At 43.2% G+C, this 20,043-nt stretch overlaps 1 protein-coding gene across 1 annotated transcript in view; it reads left to right on the top strand.

The window, feature by feature from the left end:
* Nucleotides 1–20,043, top strand: part of Clstn2 (calsyntenin 2) — a 646,127-nt gene that overhangs the window by 545,070 nt on the left and 81,014 nt on the right. Inside the window, exon 8 of the mRNA XM_029555749.1 lies at nt 4,101–4,222. Coding sequence (XP_029411609.1) covers nt 4,101–4,222 — 122 coding nt within the window. The remainder of the gene's footprint in view (nt 1–4,100; nt 4,223–20,043) is intronic.

The raw sequence follows: 20,043 nt of genomic DNA, 5'->3' as shown, positions 1-20,043 counted from the left end.
TTGTCTTCTGACCCCTGCAGGTATACAGTAGCAATCTCATCCCATGCACATATACAGTCAGACAGATAGACAGACAGACAGACAGACACACACACACACACACACACACACACACACACACACATTAAATAAATGTTTAAAAAAGTGAAGATTGACACAGAGGTAGGAAGTTTTTAACTTCACTCACTGCAGAATATACTATAAATACATCTTTATCTTAAAACAAAAATATTAAGAATTAATTAAGACATGATTAGGCCTTTTTTATAGCAAAAGTTTTTTGTTTTTTTTTTATTTTTTATTTTTTGTCTTTTTGAGACGGGGTCTCCCTGTAGCACCAGCTGTCCTAAAACTCAATATGTAGACCAGGCTGGCTTTGAACTCACAGAGATCCGCCTGCCTCTGCCTCCCAAGTGCTGGGACTACAGACGTCCACCACCACACCTGGCTTATAGCAAAAGTTTTTTACAGTAGAAAAAACATGAAAAGCACAGGAAAGTATCAAAACATACAAACTACCTCAAATCTAAGCACTTGGGGAAATATCTGATAGCAATTTATACATCTCATTAAAATGTTCGTTTAATTTCTATGAATACGTAGAATACTCTTACCATTTTAATCTATTTTTATAATATATGTGACATTATTTTTTCATTTACATAACTATTCCGAGGTCATTTCTCTGTGTAATTCGTTTTGGAGGAGGTATTTGAGATAGGATCTCAAAAAGCCCACACTGGCCTTGAATTCCTGATCTTCTTGCCTCCACCTCCAAAGTGCTGGGATTACAGGCATGTACCACCATTCCTGACTGATAAAATAGTCTTTAAACAAAATTGCATGCCAGTTTAAAACTGCTATGTGGATTTATTAATCCTTTATTTAATGGCTTCTTTTGTTGGCCAGACTGTCTCCTTTTAAAAGCAAATAAAATAATGCTGTTTTCAGCATTCTAGTATATAACTTTTTACACATTTTGATTATTCTCAGACTAAAAGTTGAATCACTAACTCAAAGAATATAAATATTGAGAAAATTATAATGGAAATTGTGAAATTGCTCTTCATGAACATTGCATTGCTTTCTGTTTGCTACCCTGAGTAAAACTTATTAATGCTGGTTCATTATAAAGTCATTTATAAATAGTTGGATAGTAGAATTGATTAGTCAGCAAAGGCTAATTGCATAGAAGAGAGAAAAAGAAAACCAGTATCATCATCATCACCAACAGGCAGAATTCTGTGGCTGGCACGACCCCCAGGTCATTGCACTCTTTCACTGTCCAGCGGTCAGTATGGAGGGCAGAGCTCTGCTTCATCCAGATGTTCTGAAACAAGAATCTTTGCATGTTTAGCGTTCCTATACTTAGCCACTGAAGAGAAAGTTAGGACAGAGCTGAGCACAGAGGGTTTTACTGACCAAGAGAGCAGGCTATAGACTTCACTTCTAATCACCTTCCCAGAACTTGGTCACAGAGCCTCAGCTCAACCAGGGAGAGACTGTGAAATGCATTTAACTGTGTCTAGGAGCAAAGGAAGCTAGGTTCACACGCAGCAGCATCTCTGGCACCTGGGACACGTGAGCCTTTGTCTCCCTAGTCTCTCTATGAGTGATGCATTGCTTGTTAACCACTCACAGTTTCTCCACGGTCCCTTGCCCCACAGTCCACTCATGCTCCTGAAGCTGAGATCCCTCCTCTTGGTATACAGCCCTCTTCCTCACTTTGAGTTCAGCAGGAAGCAGTGAATGATAAGTGGCTACCTACAGTGCTAGACACTTCCCCACTGGGCTTTACAAGACAGATGGGTCAACCCTAGCCCAGCAATCACAGGTGAAAATGGCAGGATATTAGCCTGGCAGAGAGTGCTAGGGTGGCCCTCTAACCTGCTGTGAAAACCAGTTGTGCCTATAGCTCCACAGTGACTAGAAAGCTGCTCAGGAGGATTGAGACTGTAAGAGGAGGTAGTGCCTAGCTCTCTGCTGCATGTGACTGGGCAGGAGATGCTCCTTGGCACGTGTGTTGATTCTGGGAATCAAGAGGAGTGAGGCAGAGGAAGGGCTAGAAGATGCTTTGGCAGAAGGTGTCTGTTCTTCCCGCCTTCTATGTTTTCCTACGTTATTAACAAAAACTAGAGAAAAATAGTTATTCAGTGATGAGAGTAACAAGAAGTATTCTACAGACTCCCAATCAGGCCAGAGTGTTGTGCCAATCCAAGGCTAAGAGTCGTCACTCAGACACTGGCCACATGTGGCAACTGCCCATCCTCTCTCCTGCCATTCTTAGGTTGGATTCTGGAGAATGGTAAGCTTTGGTGAAAACAGCATCTGACATGGCTGTCTGTTTTGCTGTGGTCCCCAGGCACAGTGGTGGTCTTTATAATAATCTATATAATAATCTATATAATAATCTGTTATATAATCTATATATAATCTATATTATCTATATAATAATCTGTTCCAGGCAGGTGCTTTACATACATTTCCTCATTGTAGCAATTGAGATGCTCTCCATTACAAAGAATAGGAAGTCCAGATCTAAATGATATCAGATACCTGGAAAGCCAAAAAGATACAGAATGTAGGATTCTTTTAACTAAAACGCCCAGATCTGAGGCAGTTTCAAAGTCACCCTACAGGTAAAGTTTGATTAAGGTTCTAGGGTTCACTTTGTCTGTATTTCCTCATCTCTGTGCCTATGTATGTATCAATTTCAGATTAGTAGATATGGCTGAGCTGCTCCAAGTCTCCAAGTTATATACTACAACTCCCAGAAAGAATATCTCTTCTGTTTACTTTCCGCTAGTAGCTAATCCAGAACTACTCAAGAAAGCACTCTTATCATGGCCTCAGCCAAGTCTTCTCCACCAGTTCTCAAAAGAGGCCTTGTGATGGGGAGAATGGCCTTCATTGTTATCCTTGGGCATGTATCCTGAACCAGTCTTGTGGCAGGAAATTTGCAGGAGCCTGTTTGAACAGAGCCAATCAAGGCTCATCCTTAGAAATGGAACTATTTCCTCCCATGTAAACGTCATGCCATGTAAACTTCATCCTTGGAAATGGAACTAATTCCTCCCATGTAAACTTCGTGCCAAGGTTTATGCAGAATGTACAGAAACTAATCACAGTATCCCAGTCTTAGGCTACTTCAGGGTAGTCAAGTATTCCTGTCCTAATACATATAAGGAAACTGAGGCTCCAAGATGATAGACAACTCCCAATGTCATCAAAGGTCCAGCTCCACACAAAGTCTGTCTGAATGTAAGTCCACGCTCTTCCCACGCCACATGGCCATGTGCTCATTCACCCAACATTTATGGTGCATAAGCTTACTGGTAGATTTCCCTGAGTTCTACAGCATAATAAAATATGAATTCTCTATGGCTCGGTAAGGACCAGCTCCTCTTCTGCCAACTGGTAGTGTTTTGTGGCATAAGTATCATGGCTGAATCCATGACATGAGATTTTCTAAACAAGTAAAAAAGTCTTTATATCAGAGGAGGAAAATGTTCCATTGATTGATCGCTATGCCCGAGGAGGGGGTGATTATTCATTGCTTTGAAGAGCCACAGAGTTATGTCTAATGCTGGAAAATCAATTTGTCTCTTCCCAGTAGCTAAAAGCCAGGCAGCTCCTCTTAGCGTAGATTAGGTGGACATAAGAGATGTGCTTGTGGTTACTATGTCAAGCCTGACAAAGTAAAACAAACCTCAGAACTCCAGGAGAAATGAATTATAAATACAGGAGCCCAGAAGAGCTGGTGTGTTTGGCAGAGAGCCCCCTTAGTCCTCCCACAAGTGTTTGTCACACACAAAAAGCTTTCACCAGGGTCTGACAGACTATAGGTTGGACCAGTATTTAAGGGCAAGATGACTTCTCTACAGAGGCTTTCCTATGTGCTGTCCCAAGACCTTTCCCCATTTCAGTCTCTTCTACTATGTATGTTCTAGAAAGTTCGTCAGAAAAAATTGCAAATGAGAAAGTAGGAGAGACCATGTCTCTGTCCTGTGAACTGTTCTAAGTGACATTACAGAAGACTCCTCTGGTGGACACTGACACCGAGGTTCTCTCACTCCCCCAACCCCCTTTCTGCTTTCCAGAAATGAACCGGCACCACTACGCCTTGTACGTGCACAACTGCCGCCTTGTCTTCCTCTTGCGGAAGGACTTTGACCAGGCAGACACCTTTCGTCCGGCAGAGTTCCACTGGAAGCTGGACCAGGTAAGGCTCCCAGGCATGCCTGCCTCTCCTCTCACCTGCACAGGGATGATCAGTTTGCTCTTAGGGTGATGACAAGAGGTAGACCCCCTCAGTTGCTGGGTTTTTGAAGTCAGCTCAGAAAGGCACACAGCATCTTAGGTCAGGATAGAAACTGCATCCTGAAAGCCAGTAGGAGGGAGGATGGCCACACTTGCTAGCTGAGACAGGCGGACAATGACGCGGGCTCCTGCACCTGCTCTGTTCGCTCTGCACTGAGCCCATGGGAGGCTGTCTTTCCTGACCCCAGCAGGCCCAGCTGGTGATCTTTGTGGACACATCTTTGTATCAGCGACCCTGTGTCTTCACTTCGATGCTCTGCTTCATCCTTTGGGTGACAGGAGATTGAGAGCAGGGTTCTGAGAACTTTGAAGTGAACGGTGAATGACACAGAGCACCGTGAGCAGTGTCCGCTTTTTTCTGGAGTGGAAAATCTGACTCACTGGAACTTTATGGCTTGATCACAGGGGACGGCTGGGACATCACACTTCTCAGTGACAAACCATGTGTCTGGTTTGAATGCAGAGCTTTGAAGTGTGTGTTCCTGCGGGTTGGGCAGCACCAAGACTGTGAGAGAATGTTCACTTCTCTGGGGCTCTGCACAACAAGGAAAAGACTGTGGCGGGACTCATAGGGCCGTCACATAGAGGCCAAAGTGGGCAATTGAAACCATTTTCAATCAGCGAAAGGGAGAGAGTGTCAGCAGCCAGAGGTGGGCTGTAGCTTAAATAAACAGATGATGCTCAGCCCCCACTGTCTCATGATGCAGTCTCTTCTTGTTTTGTTCTGCTGCGCCTTTATCCCAAGCTAGGTGCTTCTGGGACCTCAGACTCCTCTTTACCCTTCCAAACCCACTGTGTGTATTGTCACCTCGTCCTTTCTGGGACTGAATGTTTCCTAATCTTGTGCTTTCTGTCTCCTTTTTGCTTTGCCTCTTCTCCGACCTTTCCTAAGCCCCTGACCCCTGGAGGAGCTGACTGTAGAGAGAACTTAGTCATATTAAGATGTGAATTACTGATCCTCATAGAAGCTCACATATATGTGCTTTGAAACCAAGATTCATTAGCCCTGGGAATCCCCACTGATAGGCCTTCAGCAGTATGAGAAGACTAAGGGTGCCTTGCTCAGGGGAAGTTTGGGGAGCCAGTGGCAGCTCGCTGACCTGCTCTCAGACATTGCCACTCTGCTGGATCCTGGGATGCTGAAAAGATGGCATATGCATTAGTCTGTGTTTCTTTGAGTTACGAATTCTGGGTCTTGAAGGAATGGTAAAATCCTGACATTGTTTATATGATTTCTCGGCAACCTCACAGCTATGTCCTAAAGTGCCAGATGGCTTTTATGGGATGTTTTAAAATATATAATACAAATTGTAGTGAATTAAAATAAATTCCATATTGTGAGGGGTTCTTTAATAAGAACATTGCCATACTGGTAGAGATAATTACGGATACCCTAAGGCACTTTTTTTGAGATAGGATTGAGAAGCAAAGATACAGGCAAATGAAGTTGCAGAGTTTGAAATTAAAATCAGCCCAAGAAGGAATTCTGGGTATATAAATAAATATATAGTGAATGCCGCAATTCTGAAATGTGATCCTGAAGTGGTGAATCTCAGGACGAGCTGAAAGTCACCAAACATCTTCCAAGTTACCCTGGTCCCACTGATGTCCCCTTTGGAGCCTACTCTGCATCAGGCATGTTGCATGTGGGAGACCCTTCCCAGCTCTGGACAGGCCTTCCATGGGTGCTACAAGGCAGGAGACCTCAGCCCAGTGGCTGGCCCAGGGACTCCAGCAAGCCATGGGCAGCAACTGCCCTTCCTATCATACTACTCCCATGGTGAGCATGCCTATTCAAATTGTAAAATCTATTAATTCATAGATAATTGTCCCGATAATATGCAAACTCTTTGTAGTGTTGATGAAACCCTTCAACACCGTCAGTCTTTTGCTTTGTATAAACTCTCTGTCCTCATCTTACCCAATACAGGCCACTTAAGGGAGAGAAACCTACTCTCACATGATTGAGGAGGTTGGGAAGTGCCAGGTCAGCGTGCCTGTTGATGCCTGTCCTGGTGACAGCTGTTTTCCTGGTTGCAGAAGACTTTCTTCACTCTCTTTGTCCCATTGCAGAAAGAAGCAGCTCTCCGGTGTCTGATTCACTTACAGGGAACCAGCCCTGCCATGTGGTCTCCCTTGTGATCTCATTTAGCTTCAGTTGCTGCTGAAGGTCCTGTCTCCAAGTATGCTGGGGGTTAGGGGTCAAACAGTAAGTCTGGGGAGGACATAATTCAGTCCACAGCATTTCTATGCTAAAGACATGAATATTCTGAAAGCAGAAAAGACTAGCTGTTGTCAGACACCCCAGCTCACATGAACAGTTGCCAAGTGAAGGAAGGAAGCCAGGAAGCCCTTGTGAGGTGAGGAGGGTGGAAGAACTCCCAGCAACGCTCCCTGCTAGCAACCTAAGGGTGTCTATAGCCCAGCCCACAGAGCCACCTTCCCCCCGACTCAGCTCTCCATGTAGTCAGATCTTACCAAGACTTTTTTATGCTTGTAAACTACTTCATGCCTAGAAGATACATACCAGATAAAGCCTTTCCCTCAAGAACCATCTGGAACAACTCCTGGACTGGGGGAGTCACCTCTCCCCTCACTCATAGGCTCCTTGAGGAACTCCATGGGACTCTTCCTGCCCTGCTGGCACCCAGCTGTCCTGCCTATCTGGTGACTTTGTGCTGAGCGCCTGGGAACAGAGTGGTATTTTACTCTCTCCCAGCATGTAGAGTAGTTCTGAGCATGTAGATGGTGCCCAGTACATGTCTGCATAACAGTGAAAAGACATGACAATAAAATGAAGACACACAGAGAGGCCATGGAGGAGGGAGGAAGAGAGGGGCAGAAAAAAAGACCCAGAGATCTTTCTGAAACCCTCTGGTGATTAACTGAGCATTTGATTCATTTCAATGAGCATTTAAAAAATTCTAAATTTTTGTTGTCTTTAATTCTCTCAGTCTCAAACACTGTTCATCTTTCCTCTTGATAGCTCATTTCAAACATCCAGCTGGACTTACCAGCAGTGGGTCCACAGCTGGACTTTGCCAAAAAGAACTCAAACTGGTCTAATGTGTTGTATGTAGCTAAACTCCTGGTCTACCTCAGAAATTCCAAAAGCACCTTATCTGCACTAACGTCCAGTGGGGTTCCTTTATTTCTGCACTAAGCAGCTTATTCTATGAACTGTGCTGGGTTCCCAAGACCAGCAGCTGAAACAGAAGCCTCTGCTCTCTAGAAGTTTCCTTGATCATGGATCAGTAAAGACGGTTTACAGTCTCATGTAGTACGTGCTGGGACAGAAAGCAGAGCACATGGTGGGAAGCCCACGCAGGGTCATCTGATGTGGGCTTGGTGATAAGAATCTTGGAAAGTCCATAGGGAGAACATCACACTGGAGCAGAGAGCTCCATACCAAGAGTCAGGCATCCACGATAACTGACAGTGGGCAGGACCGGAGTGTTAGATTCAAGAATGGAGGTGAAGGCAGGAATCAAGTCCAAGTGGAATTTTATATCATGAACAGGCCACAGTTTGATCAAAGCATCTGTTATTCAATAGAAGACCATGGCTGTTAGCTATGGGCAAACCTGCAGAGTCTGGCATGACACACCATCACATCACATTTAAGCAGTGTAACTCTGGCCAGGCCATTTGGTGGGGCTAGAGGCAGGGACTATAGAGGCAGTCTCCCTCATTCCTGTCTTCATAGCCCTGCCAGGACCCAACAGTAGAAAATACATTGGAAGAGCTGGATCCTCACTGCTGGCATTGAAATTAGTCCATTACATATAAGGTGATTTCACATAGCTCTTCAGGGATAGCCATGAATGGAGCTGTTGCTCGTGCCACAGAGGAGCCATAGGCTTCCTCCCCTGTGCCTCACACCCACACCTCAGAAGGCTTTTGACAAGGTGCATGGATGGGGCATGTAAGTCTTTAACCACGCAGCCCCAGGAAATGCCTCTGAGAATCTAGTGAGTCTCACTGAAGTGATCCTAACAGTGAGGAGAATGTCACTTTAATAGGATTTTTACTTACGGTTTACTAATGCAAATCCCTCAAGCCTGCAGTTAGTCATGTGCAAACCCAAACAAAAACTCCCAGCACACAGTGGAAAAGTTCTTGATCCATGGACCCTCCTGGCTTTAATATTATTTGGATGTGGCTGATTCAGTGTTGTAAATTCTAATCACCTTCCCTTTGGACTTGTTGGAATTAGAATAGAAGCACGCTGGTATTCTCTAGAAGTTCCTACTTTGTAGAGGTTGTACCTTGAGTGATGGCCTCAACAGAGCAGCACAGGTGCCCTCAGTGCATGTGAGGAAACTAATGTAGCCATGGAGAACTGCACAGTCCATAAGAGGCGAATTTGGACTCATTTGGTTAACCATTGTCTTGTCTGTGCATCAGGGATAGAGAGATGAAGGGCATGGCTCTCTCTGGAGAAACACAGTGATCTGCCCATTCGTGCCCAGTTAGTATACCCTGTCTGCCTTCCCCTGCAGGACTCTAAGACTCTAATAATTGCAGACTACTGGGAGAAGGAGCAAGGACTAGAGATACTTGGCCAGGTGAAGACAGGTTCCTGGGTGGGTGAATTAAAAATTCATTTCAATGTCATACAAAAACCCAAGCCAAACAAAAGCTGTACTTTGAATTGTCTGGAATCTGGAAATCAGATTGTTATGCAAACCATCCCATTTTAAAAAATATTTCCTCATTTTAAAAAATATATATAATCAGGCAGCCGGGTGTGGTGGCACATGTCTTTAATCCCAGCACTCAGGAGGCAGAGGTAGGCAGATCTCTGTTAGATTGAGGCCAACCTGGTCTACATAGTGAGTTCCAGGCCAGGTAGAGCTACAGGGAGATATTGTCTCAAAAAATGTATTCCATTATTTCAAACTAAGTATTCTGAAGTATACCTTTATCTTGAGGTCAACAGGTTGAGACTATTCATTTAAAAAAGGATACTTTTAATATAAGAAAAATGCACTCTATTTGAGAAGTTTAGATTCTCATAAATGAGGCTTACTCATTTTCGCCCCTCTTTTTAAAAAAGTCCCTGTGTGTGTACAATGTGTGTGAGAGTATGGGTGCATGCATACCAGGGCACATGTGTAGAAGTCAAAGGACAACCTCGGCTGTTGATCCTCACCTTCCACTTTGAGGCAAAGTCTTTTCTTGTCACTATGTATGCCAGGTCAGCTGATCAGCTGTCTCTTAAGCTTCCAGGGATTCTCCAGTCTTCATCTTCTGTCTCACTATAGGAGTGCTGAGATTACAGACTTGATCTACAATGTCTGCTTTACATGGGTTCTGGGCATCTAAACTCAGGTCCTTATTCTTGACAAGTGACAAGTACTTTACCCACTGAATCATATACCCAGCCCCTACTTGTGCCCTTCATTTGTTTTACATTTAATTTTAATTTTTTAAACAGAGCATATGGTAGTGGTTTATTTACAGAAGAGTGGGTGCTCCACATTTACGGCTGTGCCATAAAGTCCGCACTCAAATATGAATCCTGTGACCTCCCAACAGATGCACAAAACTGTAAGAGAGGTGCCTCTTGGTATTCTCAGCTTATATATCCCTTGTGCCCCACCCATGCAGCTAAGATCCACTGATTGCGGGGTGGTAACTGACTCCCCTGTTGACTCCTTGATGAGAGTGAGACAGGGTGTGGCGATAGCTAGCTAGCATAGTGGTCGGAGGACATTTCTTGTTAACACTCCACCCCTTCCTCCGGCTCTTGCTTGTGCCCTTCTTAATGTTTCTCATTCTCCCAGGTCTCTAACTTACCTTCTTGGAGAAAGAATTGCATCTGGTAACAGATAATCTCTGAGCACATCTAGAGGAAAGGGGCAGCTATGAGGGTATGGGCTGTGTAACTCAGGCCACTAGTGCTGGTACTGTGTCTTCCTCCTCCTGCATAAAGGAGAAAATAAGTCACTAGCCAAGCTTTTCCTAGAACTGAGATTTCCACCTATTTGTCTTGAGCCAAAGCCTTTGCCTATCAAGTCTATTCCACTTACATAGAATGTTAAAGCTCCCAGAATAAGATAAAAATGACTGCATCCTTTATTCTCAGTGAAAGAGTGTTAGAATGATGCAAAGTCAGTTTTTTTTTTTTTGCATCTGCTCATTCAGTCACACTGGGAGTCAAATAGGTTAGTTCAATCATTATTATAGCTAAGTGCCAAGGAGTTAATTAGAGAATGGTCAGCCCAGTCCAGACCAGTCATCTTAATGAGCAAAATAATTGGGCATTGTCAGCACTCTAATTCTGCTATTAAAGACTCACTCTTGGACATCCTGGCCATGTTTCTTCTAATGGGATGTAGCTGCCCTGCTTAGTGTCCCTGTCTATATAATGTCTTCAGTGAGGCCTGCTTTCCTCTCGGAGCATGTGACTAAACATGGAGAAGGAAGTCGGGAACCCCTATTTTCTCATGCAGATAGAATCTCAAATGGGTTTTTCAAAAAGCCCAACTTTCAGGATCATCCTGAGTCAATACCGTGTATACAGAAGGTCCTAAATATGGCAACTCTTGCTTGCATATACAAAGAGAGCGTAGAGAGTTTACTTCTCTGTATGTGGGAGCCCTGCAAAGTTCCTTTCAGAACCCATCCTTCCACACCTGTTTCTATCTCCAAGGAAGCTCCTAGTCCTTGAGGGAGAGGTGACTTCCATGTCTTCATGGTGCCGGCAGAGAAGGATCCTCAGACCCCTAAGCACACTCAGGTTAGCAAAGCAGCGACTGGGTGGTCTACATTCTGAAAAGGCAGTGGGTGGCATGCTCTCCCTATTTGTTTTGTTTTCTTTGAGAGATCGGGGCAACCTGCTAGCCGTACCACTGCAACCCACTGCTCAGCCATGTTCTCTTCATCCTGGAGTGTCTGTTAGCAGTCTTTTATCATGCCCTTGTTCCCTGCTTCACAGCTGCCCCCAGTTACCTCTATTTCATGCTACTTTGCTTGGAGACCAAAGTTAGCCCCCTATGGCAGTCAGAAATATGACCCCCAAACATGTCTGTCTTCTAATCCCTGAACCATGAAGTCCTGTTGCCTTACATGGCAAAAATGTGTTTGCATTGTGAGCAGTTAAGGATCTTGAGATGGAGAGGTTGTTCTGAATTATTCTTATAGGTCAAATGTAGGACCTATTAAGACAAGAGTCGGAATGAGAGGGAGGCAGCAGAAAGAATAATAGCAAATGTGAAGATGGAAGCTCTCAAGTGTGGAAGGTGACGATCCAAGGAATGTGGCACCCTTTCCAAAGTGGAGAGAGAAAGGTTCCTCCCTGGAGCCTCCAGAAGGGCCGTGGCCATGCCAACACCGTGCTTTTAGTCTAGAGAAACTTATTTCATTCTTCTGACCTCCCAAACTATAAGACCATAAGTCTAGGTTGTTTTAAGCCAGAGCTAGAGGTGATTTGTTATAGCAGCAATAGGAAACGAATACATCACTTACGGACCTTGGGGAAGTCTCAGAATCATAAATCAAGCCACGTTCCATCTCCTTGCACCTTACTGAGGTGACCCTGAGCCAATCTGAACAGGTCTATAGAATCCTCTACTGGCTACTCTAGACTACTCACAGGTCTTCTGAGCCCCTCCCCTTCAAGGAAGGCCCTAGAAGGGAGGGAGGGGAAAGCTGCCTGAAACGACCCCTATGTGCCTGGCTTTTCACCAGGCTTGATTTCTCATCAGTCTCCAGATGAGGATGCACATGAGGCAGACTTGGGACTTTCCCTCCTCTTTGAGCTGTGCCATGCTTCTAGCCTTAAGGGGCCAGGCCTGCTCACCAGCAAAGAGAAAAGAAAAAGGAGACTCTCCCTTTAAGGAAGAAAATTTGGGTGCTGTGTTTGAGTCTGGAAGTGCTAAACCAAAATTAGAAAAGCCTTCTCTCTCTTGACAGTACCCTAGAAGCTTAAAGTACAAACATTACATTCTGCTATACTCTGAATCGAAAGGTTCAAGTGTGAAAACCTTGGTTGCTAGCTAGTAATCCCTTTGAGAAGTCATTGGATCATGAGGACTCTAACTTCATCAATGGATAGCTGAACATGGACCCTTCCTCCCTGTTTTTCTGCTTCCTGGCCACCATGAAGTGAGGAGCTGCCTCCTCCACATACCACCACTATGATACCCTGTTTTACCTCATATTTGAAACAATAAACCCAACCCACCTTAAACTGAAACCCCAGGAACCATGCATCAAAATAAATCTACCCCCTTTCTGTGTCTTAGGTACTGTTTTCACAGACACAAAGAAACTGTAGATAATGGCTGTAGACAAGGTAGCAGTGTTGTTATCCTGGGATCTGGGATCACCCTTTGCCCTAAAGCAGGGCAAGATCAGTCCATCCTGAAATGGGAGTAATGCTAGGAGTGTCCTGTACTTTCTCAAAGGACCCAGAGAAGAATGCCCCCACTGTCTGCAGCAAAGACATCAGTAAGGTAAAAAAGACTGGCTTTCCTGCTTTTCTGACTCAATCCTCTCACTATATCCTTCCTCCATGTTACCCAGAATCATTGTCCTAGTGACCTTTAGGCTCTACTTGCCTCGTAGTGCAAGTGATGTTATAGGTCATAAGTAGGCAGTTACCAAGAACAGATTGCTAGTGATTATTAACAAGAAAGAGGCTTCTAAAGAGTTCCAGAAGAGGTGTCAGGACTAAATGAGGGAGGTCAATAACAAACCAAAGAGATGATCAAGTAGAGGAAGGATGGTCTACTGAAGTGTTGATCAGCGGTGCCAAATGTTACAGTGCCTGCATAGTTAACCTGAAGAGAAACCCGAGGAGTAGACAATTCCATCCCTGTCTATGCTGGGGCATCATCTTCTCAGACACTCTGAGTTCCCACTTATTGGTCAGTCCACCTTGAACCATTTGCTTAAAGAGTTGATTTCACAGAGCTTACCAGATTTCTCTTGTTCCTCCAAAGGATTTCTTTAAATTTCCTCCAGAAGAGCCAGGGGAAAGGGTGGATCAGGCTGTAGAGAGCAGAGCACCAAGGCTCCTTCCTCTCCCCTCCTGCAGCCTCCTGTTCTCGCTACCTGACTTGACACCTCGTGCTGTATAACTGCTCCCTTCACCAACCAAAGCTGCTAACTGCTCTGTACCTTTGCACCTTGTCATCCCAGCTCCCCTCTGTTCTCTCTTCCCTGAAAAGCATTTGTCTGGCCTTTTACTCCCATGAAATCCTTATTTGTGTTTTTGCCTGTACATCTGCCCAGAGGCAATGGATGCGTGTTTTCAATAGACAGCCCCTAATACATATTTAAAATCAGTGTGAGAAAAGGAATGAACGAACATTAAAAAAAAATGCTGTTTTATTGTGAACTGAGGAAATAACGTCAACATAATTTAAATGCTCAGTAAATGAAATAACCTTTCAGATAATGAATTAAGACGCGGGAACCTCAAGTGGTCCTGATGGAGGCAGGATGACCGAGGAATGTGCCTTCCTCTTCAGGTTCTTTCAGGGACTGAAAAAGAAGGGCAACAAGGCCTTGGCACAGAACCCAAATGTGTGCGTTTGTTGTACAACACACTTTCCCCCAGCATCTTCACCCTATGGAAAGACAAGAAATTAGCAAAATTGAATCGTAATATAAAATGGCAATTCTAATATTATTCCCTTTCCTAGAAGAGGCCACTGGTCGGTGTGAGGAGACTTGGGGCCAGCGTTATTTCTGCTCTTATTTCGTGTTGGAAACTTTCTTTTAACACCAACAAAATTCTTGCTGGGGTTAGAAAGATGGTTCAGCAGTTAAGCACTTATTGCTCTTATAAAGGATGGGAATTCAGTTCCCAGTTTTGTAACTCTTCTGGCCTCCACAGGCACTGCATTTGTATGTTGTACATATATACATCCAAGCAAACCACACATACATATAAAATAGAAATATATCAATCTTTCAAAAAAAATCTTGCAGTTTAGACATAGCATCCAGGTTCTGGATGAACAAGATGTAGCCAAGGACTCACACAGTTCTCATCTGGCAAATGCAAGAACTTGAATGTGACCTTAAATGCCCATATTCCAAGAGGATAAAGGGCCACGTTCTTTTTCTTCTAGTGTGATTGATTGCTGCAGAATCTCATGGAGGGACTGGAGAGATGACTCAGTGGTTAAGAGCACTGGCTGCTCTTGTAGAGTTCGTGGGCTCAAATCTCAGCACCCACATACCTTCCAAAACTCCAGTTCCAGGGCATTCAACACCCTCTTCTGACCTCCATGGGTGTTGCACAACACGGGTGCACTTACATACATGCAAGCGATATACTCATACACATAAAATAAAATAATAAAATTTTTTAAAATCTCAGGGACCCATATTGACCAAGTGATGTGCTGAATCTGGGAGCAAGGGGCTTGAGAGGACTTCAGTCTATTTCTAAAGATCACACTTTGAGAATTGATTGAGAATTTGTGTGTGTGTGTGTGTGTGTGTGTGTGTTGATAAAACCCACCCCCTCCTTTCCCTCCCTTCCAGTTCCTCCCCTATCCTTCCATCACTTTCCTCCTAACATCATGTGCTTTATTTAAACCCACTGAGTCCACTTAGTGCTACCTGTGTATGCATGGGTGTAGGACCATCCACTGGAGCATGGATAGCTTCTGAGGAGTCACATCCCTGAAGAAAATTGATTCTCCTTCTCCCAGAAGCCATCAACTGCCAGTAACTCATCCGATAGGTGTAGGACTTCATTAGCCCCTGCCCTATTCATGCTTGGATTTTGGTTGGCTTGATCTTGTGTAGGTCTTGTGTATAAAGTCACAACTGCTTTGAGTTCATGTATGCAATGGTCCTGTCATGGCAAATACTGTTTCCTAGCAGACGTCCACTACCTCTGGTTCTTACAACTTTTCTGTCCTTTTTCTGAGATAATCCCTGAGCCTTTAGGGTAGGGGATATGATATTGACGTCCTATTTAGGGCTGAAAATGTCACAATCTTTTATTCTCTGATCAGTGACCAGTTGTGGGTCTCTGTATTAATCACTATCCACTGCAAAAGAAGGTTTTCTGATTGAGGGTAGAGAAATGCACTAATCTCTGAGTGTAGAGATAAAAACTTGGGGGGGGGAGTTTAATACTATGTCCATTTAGCAAAATAATAGTATTAGGTTCTCCCCTAAGGACTCTGATTTAGTCAGCCTCAGGTTTTGGACTCAGTTAACCATTCCAGGCAAGAGTTCTGTCTCGTGGAGCAGGTCTTAAATCCCATCAGATAGTGGGTTGATTATTCCCATAACATTCAGGGCACTGTGAACCAAGCACTGTGAATGCAAGCTAGTAAAGATAAAATTTCCAGATTGGTACTAGCTTGATTTCTCCTCCTCCTCCCACTTGAGTATGTGGGGTCTTCAGTAATAGGATCTTACCATCAAATTCTGGAGGGTAGCCAAGAGCAGTGGCAATGACCTGTAATGTTGGAGTGGTGTCTATGGAACTCCCCTGATCAACGACTGGAAAAGGAGGAACCCATACCTGGCACTGGGCTTTTATTTAATGACCTCTGAGAGAGAGAGGCATTATCCCCACTCCCCTATTCTAGGATAACTCTGTTGAAATTATTTTATCTGTGTATATGTTTGAGGAAGTTTCTAGAGCAGTACCATAGAGCAGTTTCAGAGGTCTTAAGTGTTAGTTATTCCTCCCCATACTCCGTTTTTTGCCCTGCCCTTGCATCCCCCCACACCATTTAACCCTTCCTGTTCCATCATTTCCCTTTCTTCCTTTAAATTGCTGCATTCTCTTTCTCCTGCTTTAAAAGCCAGCCCCCATGACTTCTTACTAGTTTCCTGACCTCTGTGGGTGTTCCAATTTAGATTCACATATCTAAAGTACAAAGCTAGCATCCACAAATAGAGAGAACATGTGGCATTTGTCTTTCCAGCTCTGGAGTACCTCACTCAGAGTTGTTATGTACAGATCTATCCACTTATGTGCAAATTCTATTTCTCTTCAGTTGAATTATTTTCCACTGTGTATATACATCACATTTTCATTATCCATTCATCAGTTGATGGACACCTAGGCTGTCTCCATATCTTGGATATTGTGGATAGAGCATCCATGAACATGGTTGAGAAAGTATCTTTGCAGTAGGATATAGAGTGTTGGAGGAATATACCTAGAAGTTGTCTCATGTGGTGAATCTATTTTTAGCTTTTTGAGGAACCTCCACACTGATTTTCAAAGTGGCCACACCAGTTCGCACTCCCACAAGCAGTGAAGTGTTCCCCTTTCCCACATCCATACCAACGTTTGCTGTTTCTTCTTTTTAATCTTAGCCATTCTGAGTTGAGTAAGACGAAATCTCAGTGTAGTTTTGATTTGAATTTCTCTGATGGCTAAGGCTATTGAAGACTTTAAAAATATTTCTCAGCCATTTGTATTATTTCCTCCTCCTCCTCCCCCTCCTCCTCTTCCTCTTCTTCTTCTTCTTCTTCATCATCATCTTTGAGACAGTGCCTCCTTGTGTCCCAGCTGGCCTGGATATATAGACCAGGCTGGCCTTGAACTCACAGAGATCCACCTGCCTCTGCCTCCCAAGTGCTGGGATTAAAGGTGTGCACCACCCCACCCAGTGTATTTCTTCTTTTTGTGTTGCTTATTTTTTGTTTGTTTGGTGTTTAGACATGGTCTGACTAGTATCCCTAGCTGGCCTGGAATTCATTTTGTAGTCCAAGCTGGCCTCACACTCACAAAGATATGCCTGTGTCTTCCTCTGAGTTCTGGGATTAAAGGCATGTGCTACCATACGTGGTTGTATTTCTTCTTTTGAGGACTCTCTCTTTAGTCCCACTCTTCAATTTTTAGTTGAGTTGTTGTTTTCTTGTTTAGGGTTTTGAGTTGTTTGTATAGTCTAAACACTAAGCCTCTGTCACATGTATAGCTGGAAAAGATTTTTTCCATTCTATAGGCCGCCTCTTCACTCAATCGATGGTGTCCTGTACTGTGTAGAAGCTTTTTGGTTTCATAAGTTTTCATTTGTTAGTTGTTGTTCTTAATGCCTGTGTTACCATGGTTCTATTCATGAGGGTTCTATTCATGAAGGCCTCCCTGTGTCCGTAAGTGGAAGCATACTCCATACTTCCCTTCTGTCTGATTCAGGGTATCAGGTCGTGGTTGAGGTTCTTGATCCATTTGGAGTGGAGTTTTGCGCAGGGTGAAAGATAAAGATCTAATTTCATTCTACACGTAGCTGTCTAGTTTGACCAGAACTACTTGTTGAAGACACTATCTTTTTCTCAATGTATACTTTTGGCCCCTTTGTCAAACAAACAGCAGGTTACTGTTAGGAGTATGGACTTATATCAGGTCTCCAACTCTAGTCCTCTGATCAATGTGCCTGTTTTCATGTCAGTACCATGATGTTTCTATTACTACAGCTCTGTAGTATAACTTTAAATCAGGGTTGGTGATGCCTATGGCAATGTTTTCACTGTTCAGGGCTGCTTTTGCTATCCTGGGTCTTTTGTGTTTCCATATGAATTGTGAGGTTATTTTTTCAATTTCTGTGATAAATTGCATTGGAATTTATGGCAACTGTGTTGAATCCATAGACTGCTTTTGGTAGGATGGCCATTTTCACAATATTAGCCCTACCTAGCCACAAACATGGGCAGTATTCTTATCTTCTGGTATCTCCTTCAGGTTCTGTCTTCAGTATCTTAAAGTTTTCATTGTATAAGTCTTTCACTTCTCTGGTTATATTTATTTTTTAGAATATTGTGAATGGGATTTTTTTCCCTCATTTATTTTCTGACCTGTTTGACCTTGGTATATAGGAAGATTGATGATTTTATGTGCTAATTTTGAATCCTGCTACTTTGCTGAACATGTTTAGGAGCTGTAGGAGTTTTCTGGTTGAGTCTTTAGGGTCTTTTATGTATGTACTTTTAAAATAAAGGTACTTTGTCCTCTTCATTTCCTATTTATATACTCTTTATCTCATTCACTTGTCATATTACTATAGCTAAGATTCCAAACACTATATTAAACAGGAGTGGAGAGAGTAGACATTCTTATCTTATTCCTGATTTTAGGGGAAATGTTATGAGTTTTTCTCTGTTTAGCATGATTTTGCCTGTGGGTTTCTTGTGTATTGCTTTTATTATGTTGAGATATGTTCCCTGTATCACTTAGAATCTCCTGGACTTTTATTGTGAAGGGATGTTGGATTTTGACAAAGAAGGTACCCTTCTTGACACAGGAGAGTTTATAACCTTAGTAAGTACACAGATGACAAGAATAAGCCCATATTCATGATGATACTCAAACCTTTAGAGCAAGGCATGAAATTCCACCCAGAAAAAGGGTCCCAGCTCAGCTCATCGGGAGTCATACATTAGCATTTTTGAACCTAAGGTCACCTTGGTCCTGAGAAACGACATGGAGACTGTTATTCATCCCATAGAACCAGAAAAGGCAGTAGAGCCAACTTCCCAGGGAAGGCCTTTCCTCTGAGGGAATCTTAAAAAGCAATAACCCTAAAGTCCAAGCAGTGAGGTTGATTTGTTCTACCTTCCTCGCTTCCTCCAGTCTCCTATGAGTCATCTGTTGCCATCTTTAATGTCTAAACAAGCAAATATTGCTGCACTTACTGCTCATTAGTTTAGCTAAAGGAAGTGCCCTTTAATTATGCCTCTAAATAATGAACCTCCTCCATCACCTTGACAATCAGTGCATATTTAGAAGGAAGCAAGGCCTCATTATGAAACAGTCTCTACATTCTTTGGTTACTTAGAAGGTGGTAGCTTTCTAGAGACAGTAGATATGGGACAAAAGACAAACAAGCTTTGTGACTGCATTAACTCCTTGTGTCCTTCGATGTAAGGATGGCAAACAGCTGCATAGCAGCACATTACTAAAAAAGAATTACTAAAAATAAGAATTTAGTATTTCTTAAAAGGCTATTGTGTCCAACCCATAAACAATTGATTTATATGCTTGCAGACTAGACAACAGTGCTTGTGAACCTGTCTGGTTGGTTTAGAAGAATAAAACACAATATTCATGTGAACAAGTTGTCTCCCCTATCTGACCAGCTGATTTACCTGTTCATTTGCCAGTCCTGCACTCAAAGGCCACTCCTTTGTGAACCTCTAACTCTCTTCACAGTAGGAAGCTGATTTTTGCCTCCATGGGGCAAGGGGCTGCAAAGACTTTCACTGCAGCATCTTTCCACACTCGAATGCATTTATGTGTTCACTAGCAAATTTGCCTTTTCTACCCTGGGATAGCACATCTTATCTGACTCTAATCTTTAACTTAGTTTCTAAACCAAATATGTTTTCAGTAGATGTGCCTCAATTTTCTTATTTATCTGAATGCCAAAGAGACATACCAATACTAGTTTGTACATGTACTATGTACACACCATCTGAAGAACACGGAAAAGAAAAAGCTTTCATTACCACCCAATACCCCCAATGTCTTTTTTGTTTGTTTGTTTGTTTTTTGTTTTTTAATCATTATTTTTTTATTTTTTTTTTCATACAGAAGAATTCATTTCAAAGCAATTGACATTGAGACGTTTTCACATGCATTTCTAATCTCTATATGCATGACTATCACTGGTCACAGTCGCCCACCTTCTGAGCTCCTCGGCATCTGAGCATGAATACAAACTCGTCAGATAGACAGCCTTCCTCTCCCACTAGAGGCTCCATACTCTGCCATCCCTGTCACTGTCCACTGTG

The sequence above is a fragment of the Nannospalax galili genome, unplaced genomic scaffold (assembly GCF_000622305.1).
Source record: "Nannospalax galili isolate Female #2095 unplaced genomic scaffold, S.galili_v1.0 scaffold2886, whole genome shotgun sequence".
Classification (NCBI taxonomy): Eukaryota; Metazoa; Chordata; class Mammalia; order Rodentia; family Spalacidae; genus Nannospalax; species Nannospalax galili.
The sequence above is the reverse complement of the archived record's forward strand: the minus strand, read 5'-3'. Positions and strand labels throughout refer to the sequence as shown.